This window comes from Lagopus leucura, unplaced genomic scaffold (assembly GCF_019238085.1).
Source record: "Lagopus leucura isolate 7727_CA_CO unplaced genomic scaffold, USGS_WTPT01 27-0_obj-0_obj, whole genome shotgun sequence".
Taxonomy (NCBI): Eukaryota; Metazoa; Chordata; class Aves; order Galliformes; family Phasianidae; genus Lagopus; species Lagopus leucura.
In genome coordinates, this window is record NW_024965978.1 from 53,881 (window position 1) to 71,078 (window position 17,198).

A 17,198-nucleotide genomic window follows, 5' to 3' on the forward strand; every position below is an offset into this window, starting at 1 on the left:
CTTTGTTTTTTTGATTATTTTTTGCGTTGTTTGACTAACTGAAGTGGGGAATGATGAAGATTGCTGCCACCGGGCCATCCCCAAATAGCAGCTCCTTCGATGAGCTCGCCCTCCAGATCTTCATCTCTGTTCTGGGTGCTGCTCCCAAACGTGGGGGACTTGCAACCTCAGCCAACCACAAATCCAGGTCAAAGCTGGCTCTGGAATGGATTCCCTGGCTATAAGATGGACGCAAGTGGTAGAACTAGAAGAAAAAAAGACACTGCTGGAGGGCGTGTTTGGAGTTTGGCTGCTTCGTGCACCACTGCTGGGCATTTTTAATTCAAGCGATACGTAACAAATGAAGATATGAACAGTAGGAAGTATGTGAACATTTGATATAATCAATAAGTATTTAAATAACAATTTAAAAAATGCTTGTAAATCCTTCCTGACCTAACGACACGGTTTTCTCATCCCAGAATTAATCAAAACCGCTCTTCCCAAATAATTCACACTGTATGCGCACACAAAAAATGGCCCTTTTCAGTGTTTGGTAGTTAATTTCTTCTTTAGCACATCTGGTCGGCCGTTTGCTCCCCAGAATATCCTTATCACTTTTAATTCTGTTCTCTTCTCAGAACTATCGGATACGCTTACGGCCGCCCCCACGTACAAAAGGTCTGCGAAACGAAGAAACACATCGGAGCGCTCTGATTTTAGTTAAAAAGAAATATAATCTAATTAAAGGGCCGATGGTTCCCGTTAAAGGCGTGCTCCGTATCTTTTCATTTCACGTGGTACGAGGATCAAAGCACAGCCCTGCTACACCATCAGCCCGGACAGTGTGAGAGCCGGTGCTGCCCTTAACGCAGACCATATGGCGAGACGTATCGATGGGCACGACGCGGCGCAGGGCTGCGCTCTCCTGTCAGGCCTTCTTCATCATTTCCACCGGAGCTCTTTTATATTTGATTCTGTATGTTCTGTGCATCTGACCATACGCGCGGCTCCGGAGCTGAGCTGCAGAGCGGGGCGGGCGGCGCAGCCAAGCAGCCCTGCGAGAGGGGATTAAAAATGCAACGACGGGAGCAGAAACGACTTCTTGTTACACAGCCGCACTGCCTCCCTGCAGAAGCCAATGAGATAACGCTGTCTCCCGAATGTGACAGAGGTTGAAGTCTGCCCCAGCCATACGTACGGTGGTTGAGCCGGCCAACAACGCACTCCAAAGCTTTGCCTCCGAGCCCCCAGCGCCACCGAGGGAAGGTTTGGCCACCGCTGGGTGCACGCGGCCGTGGCTTCACCTGCTTTTGTGCTGTAGGGAACACGACAAGGCCTACCAACAGCAGTCGCCCCAATTTAGCAAAAGCTTCATTTGGTTGAACATCTCCGTGCGCTGGGAAGCTCAGACTGAAGGTAAGCACAGGCTCAAAATGATTATTAATTATCCAGCTAGCTCGGCGTTGCTTTACACATTCTGTGCCTTAACTAGAGAGCAGAACAAAACCATTGTTTTTGCCTGCTTAACCGACCATGACTGGAGCTATGTAAATGACCCAGTAATTCAACAAATTTGTTTTGTTTCACAGATTTTCCCACATGTATGCTCTCCAGCTGCAATGAAAACCCACCCCACATGCAGGCCAGCGTGTCCTGCAGGAGCCTCCACCTCCACGGCCACCGGCAGCCCCGCACACAGCGAGGAGACTCACCCGCACCCCCAGCCCAGGCTTTTGTTCACGGTGCTTTTTTTGCCTTTAAATGTGCCTACCAGCGGTTGTCTTGGCGAGGTGAGATTCAGCAGAAATTGAATTTTTTCCTCCCTATGAATATTTTAAGGAAGTCACTTATACGTTTCTTTTAATGCTCAAACAGGTGTGAGCTCAAATTCCCTCTGCCACTAATATCAGCTCAGCTGGAGAAGAGCAGCAAATGCTTATTTGAAAGCCAAACGAAGTTCATCTCTATAAAGGGCAGAAGCTCATTAACCATTTGGGTGCCTTGCAGCACACGCTCCAGCCCTGCCATAACGTGGTTGCAAAGCAGAAAAAGGCAGGAGCGCACAAAAGCAGTGCCTCCACTCATCCTGTGTGCAGCACAACCTGCCCAGCAGCTCCTGCTCTGCACCTGCCCCATCAGAGGGCTCTAATGCAGCCCTGCAGCAGCAGCAGGAACTGCACAGCCCCACACCGCAGCCTGGGGCTCGGTGGCCCCACTGCCACCCCATTTCCACTCTGAGGCTGGGCAGGCTCGGCTTGCATTTTGCCAACACACAGCTCGGTGCAATCTGCACCCTGAACGCCCGTCAAAAGCACCCACAGCTCAGTGCAGAACCTGCGTAACTGCGTTACCCCACGCCACGCTATGCAGAACGCAACGGACACACACAACAGCTCCTGAAAAACGCCTGGACTTGTTTGAGAACAAAATACAGCGGAATGTAAACTTCACTGAAAACTATGTAGTACAAAATAATATTTCAATTCTTTGCTCGGTGCGCAGACATTAATTGCCACAGTCTACAGTTTCTATTTATACATCTGCTGCTCCTTCCCCAAATAAATCGAAATGTCCTTGTCCTTTCTTCTCTCTGGGGCTGCAACAGAGGTCCAGGCCTTAACTCTTGGCTGGAACGTGCAGCATTCCTGCCCTTGTCCACAAGATGCTTTTTAGCACGGACTTTTCCTGATACCTTTGTTCGCACGCAGGTGAGCCATGAGAGCAGCAGCAGGCACAAGGCAGCAGGATGAAACACCCGCAGTGCTCTACACAAAGTCTTTGTCAGGTCCCTTTCCAGGCTCCTGTGGAAAGGGCGATTTTCACTGTGCTTATCACAGAAAAGGGAACTGCTGCATCTGAGCTGCGAGGCTCTCGGCGCTGGCACCCTGCACAGCCGCATTCACAACTGTTGCTCGCAGTTATCCAAAAGCACTTCTGCTTTCTTGTGTACAAACTGCCAAAAGGGATCCAGAAAAAGAGGCAGGGAGAAATCCTCTGCAGCTGCAGCCACATAAAAAGGGAGGGAACCGCCGGCCCTCACCTGCAAGCAAATTTAGACACACGGCCGCTGAAAAACGGCACGCATCACATCTGCAATGAGCTGCTGCTTCACAACACAGCCCTTGAGATGTGTTTACAGGAATGCCCCGCTTGGAGAACACCCAACGGGGGGCACTCATTCCACTGCTCAGCTCTGGTTTTGAAGGTTAGAGGCTGAGAAATATTGGTGGGAGAAATAACTCAAAACCGGCTCAAAAAAATCCAACAGGCAGCTTTTGTTGGACGCACGTCTGCTTGAAAAACCACCTCTCAGACATTCCAGCCACCTCCGTCAGCCTCCTGCTCTCACACGGGGCTGGGAGGAACACAGCCAGGCTGCCAGGCACTGACACTCGTGCAGAACCCAGCGGGTGGTTGGAAGCAGAGCTGAGTGCGTCTCGGGGTGAATGCAACCACACGACCAAAAAAACCGAGGTGCCACATGCAGTCCTGCCTGCACACAACCAACCCACGCCTCAGCTCAGCCCTGGCAGCCAACGCCAGCCCTGTGCACCTGGTTTCCAGCTCCTCGGCAAGGGCACCACCGGCGCTGGGCGGTCAGGCTGGGCGGTGGGACCGCTCTGCTCCAGGTCAGAGCTGCTACTGATAAATATAGCGGCACCGCTCGCATTCCCAGCGTGTTTTCCATCCTCAAACACCGGACCACGTCAAAGACCTTCCTGTAGGGCCACTCCGGTTTCCTTTGGGGACTGGGTACCCACATACCTGAGCTGTGGGGTCGCATCGCACCCGCAGGTTCCTCGCTGCACCAGCACAGCTCTTTAAACAGAAACCGGAGCCTCGGATTTCCGGTCCTTTGGTTTCTGAAGGCTTCTGCTGACCTTTACAGTTACAGGATTCAGACTTGCTGCTGCCGCAAGTCACCTCAGTCGGCGCTACCGCCAGACGGACGGCTGCAGATTTTTCTGGAGAACGGGTTTTCTGTGATTCCTGAAAATTCATCTTTGACTGCTATTCAGAAAAACGTCCCGTGCTTCTTCCCGTACGTCATATGGAATTTATTTCTGGCGCGTCTAATAGTCACGTCTCAATTCCTTCCCACCGCGGGCTGTCAGGCTCCTCTGACCCACACCCCATCCGCAGCACCAACCAACTGCACAGCACCGAGGGAACAGCAGCGCTACGGACAAACCGGCACAAACAGGCGACTGCTGAGCATGTGTGCCCACGCTGCGACGGCCAAAGGCAAGCAGCACAATGGAGAGACCATCAAAACCTTCCGCACTGAAAACCGCTGGGACACTTTCTGACATTGTCCTCCTTGTACCCCCACCCCTCCAGCTGCCAACGAGGACCTGAAGCCACCTGACACGACAGGAGCGGTGCAAAAAAAGAATTAAAGCTCCCGACGTGCCAGGCGCTAACTGAGAAAATCAAAAATCTGCCAGGATGAAATGTAACCTCGTTTTAGGAAATGTTGAAATCATTTCTGCGGAAGGTTAAAAAAATAATAATCGGGCTGAGTCAGATACACAGCATGGAAAATTTCATCCCTAATGTTTATAGTTTAGCAATTGAAAGCAAGGCCTTATAATGCCGTGTTGGGTAAACTTAACTAATCTGCAAAAATTCCAGTTCTTATAATAACAGTAACTGAATCAAGGCCGAACAGATTAAAAGCAAATACCGCAGCAATATTCATACGGAGACGAGCGCTATCACAGCATTAAAAATAATATTAAAATTTGGCATGTACACGGAGTATCCAAGGAACTCAGGATGTTTTCCAGACAGTAATTTATCAAACCTTACAATATCCTCACAAAACACACGGCACGCATTCTTCAGATAAATAGAAAGGCTCCCTCCAACACTGTCCACCAGCAGCGCAGCCGTGCCGCCGGACTGCCGGCTCCCAGCCTCCAGCCCCAGCACGGCTAAGCCGATTTGAGGCAGCAATTAGGAGGGAAGAAAGCCCAAGTCACTGCATCCATTCCTCACTTCATGCTTAGCAATAGAAACAGGCTTGTCTTTGCATACTACATCACCAGCCAGCTCCTACTGAAATCAAACAATACGCATTCCTAAAGAATCTGAGAATCGCAAATGTTGGAAGAGACCTCGGAGATCCTCCAGTCCAGCTGCCAATCCGTCCCCACGGTGCCCACTGAGCCACATCCTCCCAAGGCTCAAAGCAGCGCCTCAACAGCCGCCTCCGGCACCGCAGGCAGCAGGCAGGGCAGGACTTCGGTATCGCATCACACCACTACGAGCACCACAAGTCCTGCAGCTGGAAGGGAGAAGCATGCTGGCTGCAGGCTCCACGCTGCAGAATAAGAGGGCACTTATACTTTACTCTCCCCTGTTCCTATTTGTACTACACTCCACTTGTGTCAGGGCAAGCTCTCTCCCAGGCTGAGTGCTCCCCATCCCCAGACTGCGGCAGCCAGGACTGCCCCACAGCACATCCCTGTGTGCACAGCTGAGCTCAGCGAGCCAGCAGCTGCCACAGCACAGACACCAACCCAGCCTCTAGCCTCCAGCCTCCAGCCTCCAGCCCGGGAGACTCAGGTCACTCTGCATGCCAGCAGCTCTCCCACAGCACCTGAAGCCTCCATCTGACCCCTGCAGCAAAGTGCTCCGCTAAGCTACAGGCAGCTGGAAACAAGTTACAGAGCACTGGAACGTAGCCTCACGTGCCAGTAAGGTGTCTGATGCAAGATGACAGAAAATGCTCAGCAAGGGAGTATGTGGAAATGGGGAGGGAGGAGAACCAGTGCTGTGTCGAGCGTAGCCACTGCCCCATGCAACACTGCTCTTTTCAGGCCAAGGAAGCACTCTGTGGTTACTCCCAAGCACATAAAAACACCCACAGAACACCTGGGCTTCAGGAGCACGCACGGTGAGCAGTGTTCAAACTGCACAACACTTCCAGGAGGAGCCTGAGGAACTGAGCACCATGCAAGCAGCACGGTGACTTCTGCTGCCCTGCAGGAAAGTCCATCTCAAAAATAACTAAAACACAACATAAGCCCTCAGGTGGGCACAGCCTGTCCGCAGGACATGGCCTCCACCAGCAGCCGCTCTGCAGGGCCCCAGCTGCAGCCCAGCAGTGCATGGGGCTCCAGGGCTTTCTGCTGCAGGCCAGCATGTGCTCAGCCCCCGACACGAGCACAAATCAGCGCAGAGAGAAGCCCAGACAAATGTTCTCAGCACAGCGCTGGGGCCAACCGCCTTCTCTAAAAGCAGCACATGGATAGAAGCAGCACGTGAAATCCAATGAGCTGCCTTTTAGTGCTTTCTGTAAAACTTAACATTAATCCCACAGCTATCTAGCCTGCTTCTGATTCAGCATTAGCAATAATAAATGCTTAGTTGCAAAGACAAGCCAGATGTGTTTAATCAATGCATCGATCGTGCTATTTAAAAGCAATAAAGCCAGGCCCTCCCTCGGCTGCTGCTTCCCTCTTAGGAGCAGCTCCATGGAAGGCAGCAGCACACAACAGCACCAGACCGAGTCGGGGCAGGTGATAATCAGAGGCTCCTCATCAGCTGCCAAGAGGAAGAGCATGAAGTGAACTGCACAGCCCACCTCTGCAGGCACAGTCCACGCAGCACCCGTGGTGCTGGGGACAGGAATGGAGCAGTAACACAACATATCTGGAAAAATGGCAGCTGGGGGTCAGGACGCCCTCATTAAGGTGCAGCGTGCACCTTCGTGGCAGCAATGTTCAGAATCCTTCCCAAGTCACCAACGCAGGCGTGATCAGCATGATCTCGTAGACATCTCTGTTAATGCAGCACTTCATGAGCATCAGCCACCCCATCAGCGGCACTCGTGGTCCGTGGTCTAGTCTCAAACAGTAGAAATGGAGCTGAGCTTCCCCACAGCGTTTCCATGGGAGGGAAACATCCACACAGCCCTGTGTCCCCAGCTCCTCCAGTACCGACATCCTGCATCCAAGAACACAGCAGCAGCACCACGGCACCCACGGCACAGCCCCACCAGCTCTGCTGCCCATCTGGACAGCTGAGGAGCAGGGCACCCAACTGCTGGAGAGGAGGGCTGAGCCGTGGCTGTGGGTTGCAGGAGGCAGGCAGCAGTCCTGGCAGCACTCAGGCTCCTTTTCAGTCACACAGGCTTGCACATATAACAGCTGGTGTGAGCAGAGCGTTGCCGGCCATACTGCCAGCCCAAAATTCCAGACTGCATCAACAGGCAAAAATAAAGGTGCCTCAGGAAGATGCACCGGCAGGTCACCAACACGATCCTGGCTCACACAAGGGCTGCAGGAGACACCTCCAGCACAGAGTCCGCCTCCAGGTGAGCAGAGGCCACGCAAACCACTCTGCTGGAGACCAACGGGACTTCCAAGCAACAGTGAGGATCCAGAATTTGTCACTGGAATCCCCAGGGTCTGAATTCCCTCTGACTCTGAACGCACCTCTAGAAAACAACTATTTCTTCAATCAGGCGAAACCAGTATTTTCACTGAGACGGCAAAAACAATCAGGCAGGAATGAGGTTTTTCTGTAACCCAAGGGCAGGCAGAAGCGACTTTTAGGTTCTTCAGATCCAAATTAAAGGTTAAACTTGAAAGCACCCCACGGCCCAGTGGGTTGCACAGAAGTGCATGGCTGTTTGTGAAGTGCCTTTGTGCACCACCTAAAGCCCCATGGCGTGAGTTAAGAAGGGAGTGTTGAAATTTCCATGCTTTTTTTGGCACGTATTGGAGCCTCTAAAACTGTTGTAACCGTGTCGTGGATGTGAGTACGTACAAATGACTACAAGCTCCAACACTGCCCCATATGTTAAACAACTCACTAATATTTCCCAGTATTAAAAGACGAGGCATATTTCAGGGACGTATATTGGAGCTGAAGAATGATGTATCGCAGTTACAGCCCCATGTTTTCTTTGGCTCGCACTCAACCCTTTATAGCAACGCATTCGGTTCGTTCACTGACAGCCGCAGAAGAAGGGTGTGATCCTGGCCGGGCGCAAACATTACTAATATTTTTACATCATATATTTACTTTAACCGAACTCATTTATCAGCCGCAACTAAAAAAAAAAAGTCGCTATCACTGGCTTACAAGTAACTGCAGCCCCGCCGAACGGGATGCAAGGGCGTCACAGATTTCTATCACAGGGGGTGAGGAGGGAGAGGGGCAGCGCGGCGGGCAGAGCAGACCTGCTGCTCCCAGCATCCCAGCCGCGGGAGGCTGCGCACAGGTCCCAGCAGGCAGCACCCAGCGCGCTCCAAAGCAAACAAAGGCTCCAGTGTCCCCCCACTGCCATTGATCCCTTTCCTTTTGTGAACGTACAGTCGGAATACTTTCAGAAAGCCCTTTCTATTCTGCTCAGTCCCGCTCAGAGCACGTCCTGATTTCCGCTGCCAGCTGGTCGCATCTCCAGAAAGGAAAGGCTTTGCCTTAGGACACGTACGTGCACCTCCTCCAGCAACGCTGCAGTCACCACATCAAAACCCACATCCCCCTCGCGGAGGAAGAAACAGCCCTGGTCAGTAAACGGAACTCCTGAACGTTCTGAAACGGCGTTGCGGCCGAAAAAAACAAACCCGCGTTCCCACCCTTTGCACAAGCAGCCCCAGAAATGAGGACGAGGGATTTTACGCCCTCGGAGCTTTCCTCTGAGCTCAGCACTTCCAAAACCATTCACTTATCTCAACAACGGAGTCAAATCAGGAAATCCGGTGTCTTACTTTGTATTCTGGAATTGACAAATGGAGGAGAGAGATTGTCATGTGACCCGAGGTCTCTGCTCGCCATATGATCATAGTGAGTCCCATCTCCATAGTTCTGGGGAGAAAAACACAATTTTACACATTTTAATGGCATTTCTCAAAACCTACAGGTCCACGCTTCCCTCCTACGCTTCAAGTCGGCCACACAAATTACTTCTCCTCTTGCTGTTTATCTATTCCGCGGAAAGTGATGCGTCACAGAGCATTTTTAAAGCTGTTTCCAATTTTTATTTCGTTAGTAATTGACTTTGGTTTGCTCTCGTGTAATCCTGAGCGGGCAAAAAGAGAAGAGGCTCCTGCGCTGTGCAGTCCTGCAGCGGCCCTCCCTGAGCACACTGCCTTCTTGCCCACAGCACAAGCAAGAGCAGGAATTAGGTATTTATTCAACGTTCTGCTTCTCAGTTTGATTCTGACGTAGGAACTTGCTGTCCTAAGCACCTCACTGCTACGTACATACGACTGCATGTTGTGGGTGTGCAAAGTGTCACAACGCTGAGAAGAGAAAGCTGTGGGGAGACCTGGCTGTGGCCTTCCAGCACTCAAAGGGCATGTGCAGGAGGGAGAACGGCTGTTTGTGAGGGTGGGCAGTGACAGGACAAGGGGAATGGCCTTAAACTGAGAAGGGGAGGCTTAGGTTGGATATTAGGAGGAAGTTTTTCACTCACAGGGCGGTGAGGCACTGGCACAGGTTGCCCAAGGAGGCTGTGGATGCCCCATCCCTGCAGGCATTCAGCACCAGGCTGGATGTGGCTCCGGGCAGCCTGGGCTGCTGTTGGTACATAGCAGGGGGTTGGAACTGATGAGCACTGTGCTCCTTTTCAACCCAGGCCATTCTAGGATTCTGTGAGTCCAGGAAGCAGCCCCTCCTGGGCTCGGTGTCTGTGCACACAAGCAGTGCTTTGGGGCTCAGCACTCACGCACTCAGCACAGCCCTCTGCCCCCTCCGAGCAGCTCAGTCTTATCTGCTGCAAACTGCAAGCCGTGTTCTGCTCCTTGGGCTCAGAGGCAGGCACAAGAAACCCATTTTCCTGCCGTGGAAACACCAGCCCTGCTTTACAAAGAGGAACTGGCGAGGTCAGGCTGTGTGTGAGCCCACGTGCGGCCTGATTGAAACTCCACAACTCTCCCCAGGCTCACGCTCTTTTCTTTACATCCCAGAACGTAATTGTAAGCTCACATTCAAGTTTTTGCATGCATAAATAATGGTGTGTGCAAATTTCGAATTTACTTTTCAAAACATTTTTCCCCAGGAAGCAATACAAGTGTCAAGCCCGAAAAAAGGGGATAAAAATAAAACTGACAGATGTGAGCAGCGATGACGCAGCGGATGCTGGGCAGGGGGAGAAGGAGAAAAGGTGTGGGGTTGGGTCCCCCCAGGGGTGTTTGGGGACCCCTCACATTGGACACCACCCAGAAATTTGCCCTGTGGGGAAGGAGGAGCCCAGGCACCAGCCTGGATCCTTCGCATTAATTAGAAAACAATTAAAATGCAATTTAAACAAACTGGGTAAATGGGAGCATGAGTGAGAGCGTGGGCACTTTCTGCCCAGCTAGGAAATAGCAGTGTGTGCATGGCGGGGCTGGGACTCCCCCCAGGAAGGGGGGCTGTGCCCAATTTGGGGGTGCCAGCACGCAGAAACCCAAAACGGAGCTCACAGGGCGCTCAGCACCCGCAGTGCTGCTCCGTGTCGCTGGCCAGACAGAACTGGAACTCCTGCTATCTGCAGCAGGTGCCAGATTCAGTCACAGCATCGGGCATGAATATTAAAATTAAAAAAAAAAAAAAAGGTTTCAAAGGGAAGACAAAACTACAGCCAACTTTGCATGCCCGTTCCTCTATGCAATCAGGTGTAAGACTCGTAGTTAAGATTGTGAATTTACATAGGCAGGAAGTCTGGTTTGGGGAAAAAGATTAGATATACTTACCCTGGATGGACTAGGATGTCCTGCATTCCCCCAGGACCCTGAGCTAGTTCTGTCTTCTACATCTAGGGACAAAAAAGTTCTTTAGGCTTTATTGCAATAATTCTTTCCTTTTGTATAGGCACTTTTAAATTAATGTTTCAAATTAATCTCCTGTTGCCTTTAATTAAGAATCAGGCACGGGGCTACTACGACGGTAGTGGCTTCTGACCCACTGCTTAAATTAACTCATTTAAATTCACAGCAGCAATGAGACGGACCCTCAGGACCCCGAGGTCTGAGCAAAAGCAGCCCTGGCAGCTCAGCGAGCACTGCACCAGGGATGATCAGCACGCAGGAAACAGACCCAGCTGGGACGGGCGCCTCAGGAGCACCGGGGTCACAGCAGCTCCTCCCCACCCCAGCTAGGATCCCACTTCCAAAAACTGTCCTGGCATTTGCACCAAGAAAAGCACATCCCCCAAGGCAGGCACGTCGCTATTTTCCCCTTTATCAACACAAAATTTACTGCAGTCATTGGCAGACCCCCCCCCAAAATAATTTAAGACCACCAGCATCTAGGTGGCTCCTGCCTCCATTTCAGAGGGCGCCTTTAAGAACAGCACCGCTCTGCGATGCTACGCGGTGATGAAAGCTGCTGCTGGGGATAAGGACCAAAGGACCAGCGCTGCTGCCATCTGCTCTGAACTCTGCGGCTGAACACCGATGCCTCCTGCGCATCTGATGATGCAGCAGGGCTGGGCAGCGTGGGCATGCCCTGCGACGGCACTGGGTGCAAGGAGGGAGCTGCAGCACAGCTCTGCTCTGACCTGCAGGCGGTCCTGAGCGCAGCCAGGAGCTGCTCTCCACCATTTCTCCACCATCCTTACGGGCAGCTCCCAACACGGGACGTTCTGCGACTCCACGGCTGTGCGACAACAGCTCCCTCACCAAAAACAGGGCACAGCTCACAGAGACGCTGCACCACCCGCGAGCGCCTGGGCAGCGTTCTCAGGCACAGGGTTTGAATCCTGGCGGCGCCGCGTGGAGCCAAGAGACGGACTCTACAATCCTCGTGCAGCACACCAACGTCTCAGCACCATTTCTTGCCTTCTGCCAGGCAAAAAAAGCCGAAAACATCCGTGTTTGGTTTTGCTCAGGTCCTGAGCGCCCCCAACACCACGCAGGCGAGGAGCTGCCCCTCCACCTGGCACCGGTTCCTCCAGACCCACACGGCTGGTAGGCGCTCGCTGAGAAGAGATCCAGCATCAGCACTTGGAAACGCGGGTGCTGGGACCAAATCTGGTTGATTTCCAGTATCAAAAGCCGAGACGTTTGCTCAGTTTAATACTTTCTCCCAGTTACAATCCCTATTATCTCAATAACAGATGAACGCGTTAATAGCACAAGACACTCTTAGGTAAATATTTAATTAAGCTCCAGAAAAAGAAAGAAAATGTGTATCATTTACCTGACAGATCAGATCAACCATTCTATTAGGTTAATTAGGCATATTTTTAAAAATCATTTGTGTTATGTAACAGGCAATTAACTCTATAGAGCCCTGATCCATCGCCTGTTGAAAATCAATGGATATTATCCCACTGACTTTGACTGGCATCGTACCACCCTCACGCTTCCAAAATCCATGCAGAACCCATCAGAAAAATTAGCGAGGGAAACGCAGACGGAGAGAAGCTGACACGAGGCACCACCCGCAACGTTTTGCACACCTCTGCTCCATACTTCTTCGCACGGACACTGAATGGAGACCTGGAGCTACAGGGCTGGGTGCTGCAGGAGGAGCAGGACGATGCGCAGCGCAGTGCTGACGGAAGGACCTCTGCTTTCCTGAACAAGGAGGCATTATTCTCACATCTACCCACCAGGAATTGCATTTATTAGCGTGCTTATTTTATGTAAAAGCCAGCTAATCTGAAATAACACTTGCTGTCACAGCCCCTCACGCTGGCTCGTGGTCAGGGCTAGCAGCAGGATTTATGTGACCATAAAGCTTTTCAGGCTGCTGCGCGGGACATTTTTATTTATATTTTAAGAATGCAGATGCTGAAGTCCCGGGGTGCTTTAACGAGTCACCTAAGCAAACACTCTGAGCTGTGTTTACAGCCACAGTCCCCCTCCAAATGCTCCAGATGCCCCAGAGAGCTGAGCCCTGCCCAGATGCCCTTTGTGGCGCACCATGCGTGTTCCTCCCACCTTGCCAATGGGCACAGGGCACTGTCACAACACATTGAGGTGCTGCAGCGTGTCCAGAGAGGGGAATGAGGCTGTGAGGGGTCTGGAGCACAGTGCTGCGGGAGACCGAGGGAACGGGACGGGCAGGGAAGAGGAGCTGATGGTCGGTGGGCATGGTGGGGTGGGCTGGCAGATGGACTTGATGACTTCAGAGGTCTTTTCCAACCCTAATGACTGTATGATCGCATCCCTCCAGAGATCCAGGAAATGCATCACCGTGGAGCTGGCTGCTCCTGCCCACTGCTCTGCTCTCGTTTGAGCCCACACAGCGCTCAAGTTCTTCCACCAGAGTTCGAAGTTTTGGACTCCGGTCAGAAAACGACAAGCAATGGCTCCTATCCCTTATCTTCAGGGGTTGTTTCTTAGCTTGCGACCAATTTTCTTTGTATTTAGACTTAAATGTGCAAACTACACTATATTACTCTGCAAAACATCAGTGAGAAGGCTTAATTAAGTAACACTGACAGATAAATCCATTTCTTTTGCAGTAATCAAATCAAAGCAGGTTGACATAACACAGGAACTTAATACAGTTATTCCCTCGTAATTGGAGAGAGGCCCTTTACTTCTCATTAAGCAATCTTCTGGGTATTGGCATAATAAGAAGGCTCAGGGTTTTAATACTGCCCTATATAAGCCCCAAGATACAGACCCCTTAAGCAAACATGCCAGATTATCTAATTCCTTGATCACAGTGGAAAATGTAGTTATTCTTTTAACTACTAATTCTTCATCTCAGCTCCAGTCAAAAAGAAGGAACTCCGTCTACAGCACGCACCAGCAGCCCCATAGCAGCACCAGCTGGAGCTGAGGAAAATGATAGATTATTTCTTTTTAATAAATGAGTAAAAAAAACAACATTAAAAACTGCCTGTCTATCTGAGAAACTGGGACCCCCATAGCACTGCTCTGCTGTGAGCCCGTAAGGGTTCCGTTCCCATGGGGCAGCCCAGGCCACTTCCACCTGAGCAGCACCCAGCCCAGCAGCGCTGCTCCCTCTGCAGAGGGGAAACAAGGCTCAGCAACTGGTAACAAGTCAATCCAGCCCAGTTTGCTAATAATTCAGCATGATAAATACCGCCAGATTTGCAAGCCCCTCAACCTTTTGCACCACGAGGAGTTGCCACTTCTGTGATCCGGACAGCAGAGCCCTAATTGCACCCAGGTCAATGCAATGCTCTCCAGGGAGGCGCTCTCAGAGCTGGGATTCATCCCAGAGCGCACAAACTTGAAGAGAGATGTCATTTTTCTCCAGAACTGGACTCCTGCAAATCGACCTCTCCCAAAAAGTTCCCAAGCAGAAATGTTAGGATTTAGGAAATCAGGGTTTGTTTTTTGTTTTTGTTTTTGTTTTTTTTTTTTCCTGGAAAAACACCCAAGCACATAAAAAACAAACCCTCCTTTGCAGGAATCATCCAAACAGAAAGTTGGGAAGCCATCCAGAACTGCACAAGTGATACGGGATAATAAGTTAGGTGACCGTCATTTGATTTTGAGACTCCCACCACTCTGAATAACAAATCTGGGCACACACGTGGAGCCCGAAAATCACAGTGTGGGAGAAATGTTCCCTTGGTGAGCAGCAGCACAGCACTGCAGGCACTGCGCCCCCAGGAACAGACGTGGAGGGGAAAAGAAACAAAGCTCAGGGCTGCCCAACCTGACTTACCAACTGAGGGCTGCCTCAGAAAGGTGCCACCTGAACCATCACGCACCAAAAAGACTGGATTGGCACACTGACCTCTGAGCAAAGCGACAGCAGCTTAGCAACTGGGTGAGACCAGAGGAAGAAGGAAGGGGCACGGTGGTTGATCCTTTGGTAGCAAAACTGATCAGCAATGCTGGCTTCCCCACCATTCCTCCCTGCACGCTGTTGAGCCGCGTGCCAGCAAGGAGCTGGGGGTGCTGCACCCAGAGAGCACTTTCGTCCCCACCATGGTCTGAGCAGCACCTGGAGCAAGGGGAGAGCAAGCACTGGGCTAGCACTGCACTCTGCATGATGTTATCTGGAGGGACACAGATCAACACCCCCACCTGCACACATAAAGCAAGCCCAGAACCTCCTGTGTCACTACAGGATGCTGATTTGGGGTTTTCTTGTGCTCAAAGTCATACCTGCTGGCTAAACCTCCTTGATGCAGGAAGACGGGGGTGAGATTCTCCTTCTGGAGGAGCTTCCTGCTGTCCTCCATTCTACACCATTGTCCTCAGTAATTTTCTTTAAATTCTCTCTTCTGGGAGAACCCTGCCCCTTACGCAACGGTGCTGGAGCAGGAAATGCAGAATTCTGCTCACCTTCACATCAGTCCATATGTGCTTTTAAAGGGGCTGAATAAACACTGCACCAAGCCAAAGCTGGCTCCTGAAGAAAGGTGATTTCATGTACATCAGTGCAAAATAATAGTCACCCATGTGGTTACTCACGGCTCTGGCTCAGAAACAAAACCGTATTCTTCTAATTCCAGAACAACCTAACAAACAAACCTGGAAAATATTTCAGTGCAGCAAAGCACCAACACAACTGGAGTGACTTCGTACCCACCGTGACCAAACGAAGTGTGCACCTCAGGGACCTCTGAGGAAAGCTGCTTGGAGAAAGAAGTACCAGGAAGGCTTTGGACAACAGAAAAGTCCAACATCGGTCGGACTGGATGATCTTTTAGGTCTTTTCCAACCTTGGTGATTCTACGATTCTATGATTCTATGATCTTCTTGTTTTTTGTTTTTTTTTTTTTGTTAATATGAACATGTATTTTTAGCATGGGGAGTCAAACATGTGCTTATCCTATTTTTATATTTCTGATACTTTATGTTTTCAGCAGATCACACTGCCAGAATATTGATGCGTGTGGCTTGAGGGGGTCCGTCCGCACCTCCCTCCTGCAGCCACTCACACAGCGCATCCTCACCCACTCCAGAACACCCCTTCCTATGCTCCCCTGAAAAAACAGCGTGCCAACCAACAGAAGTAGTTTTCTGAGTGATTTAACAGTGGAAACAAGGGAGAGGATGAAGATCTCAGCACAGAAGAGATATTTCCGCACGCGCGCCATACCGATGTTTGATTAGCATTTCCCATTGTATGGACTGCGGTTGTGTCAAAAATGAGAAGGGTGGGAAAAATCCGAGACTGTAATTATAACGATCACACTGAGACAAGTGCGATGAGCAGACAGCTCGGGACTGCTACGACCTCTGTGTGCTCTGAAGCACCTCTCACGCAGAACGCTGGCACCGCTAATACAAATCAGGTTAAACAAATCCACTTTGTGGATTGAGACTTTTCTGCTAAGTGTTTTGTTCTCCAAAAGAATATTTTCTCCTCAGAGCATTAAGACTTTTTAAGAGCTAAAAAAAAAAATAAAATTGAGCTGAGCAGAAAGTGACAAAAAACAGAAGAAGGATTAAAGACGAAGATGAAGAGTAAGCTGGCCGCCTGGACATTCTGCAGGCTAAGGGACAGGCACGTTCAAAACGCACTGATGAAAACCCTTTTGAAGACTTTGAGCTAAATGTCATCAGGAGACGAAGGGGAAATAGACAGGGAGGTGGTGTAGAAGACAGAAGGCAACCAGGGAAGTCAAGGATTGACTTCAGGCTTATGGAATCACCAAGGCTGGAAAGGATCTCCAAGGTCCTCAAGCCTAAACAGCAGCCCATCCTCACCATGCCCACTAACCGTGCCCCTGGAAGATCTCCAAGCCCAACTCATTCCCATGCCTCCCGTGTCCATTAGCCACGTCCCTGAATAGCAACAGAGAACGACGAAGGTTGGAGAAGACCCCTCTGATCACCACAGCTCATGCAGCCCGGCGGGCTTGAGCAAGGCAGGGCACACAGACACACAGCTGGATCCACGCACCTCTCGCATGCAGGAAGTGCACGTAGTCATCCTTCATGACAGCGGTGTAAAGAAAGCGTAGACTCAAAACGGGGAAATTCTACTCCTTATTTGATAAACAGTTCACTGTGGGTTTGCTCACAGGATTAGATCCAAAGCTTTAGGGTTTTTTCCCCTCAGAGAAGTAGGACCAGCTGCCAGAAACACGCAGTACGCTTCAACAGCTTCTGTTCAAGCCACAAATAATTGGAAAATTCATCTGAATCAGATGCTCGTTTTGTTTTGGGAAGGAATTCTCCAAGTCTGCATCCATGCTGTCCGAGGCTCCGCTCAGCAGCACTCACTGCCCAGCACCGACACGTGCACGGCCTCAACGGCCGCCAGTCGCAGCGCTGCCAACCCAGGGCTGTGCTGCCCCACCGCTGCCAACCAAGGGCTGTGCTGCCCCA

The 17,198-nt window shown here is 51.0% G+C and overlaps 1 protein-coding gene across 1 annotated transcript in view; it reads right to left on the minus strand.

Moving 5' to 3' along the window:
• The window catches only part of LOC122192360 (transcription factor 4-like), a 116,270-nt gene that overhangs the window by 53,080 nt on the left and 45,992 nt on the right, over positions 1–17,198 (minus strand). Inside the window, exons 4-5 of the mRNA XM_042892894.1 lie at positions 10,677–10,738; positions 8,709–8,805 (exon numbers count right to left, since the gene is read on the minus strand). Of these exons, the coding sequence (XP_042748828.1) occupies positions 8,709–8,805; positions 10,677–10,738 (159 nt within the window). The remainder of the gene's footprint in view (positions 1–8,708; positions 8,806–10,676; positions 10,739–17,198) is intronic.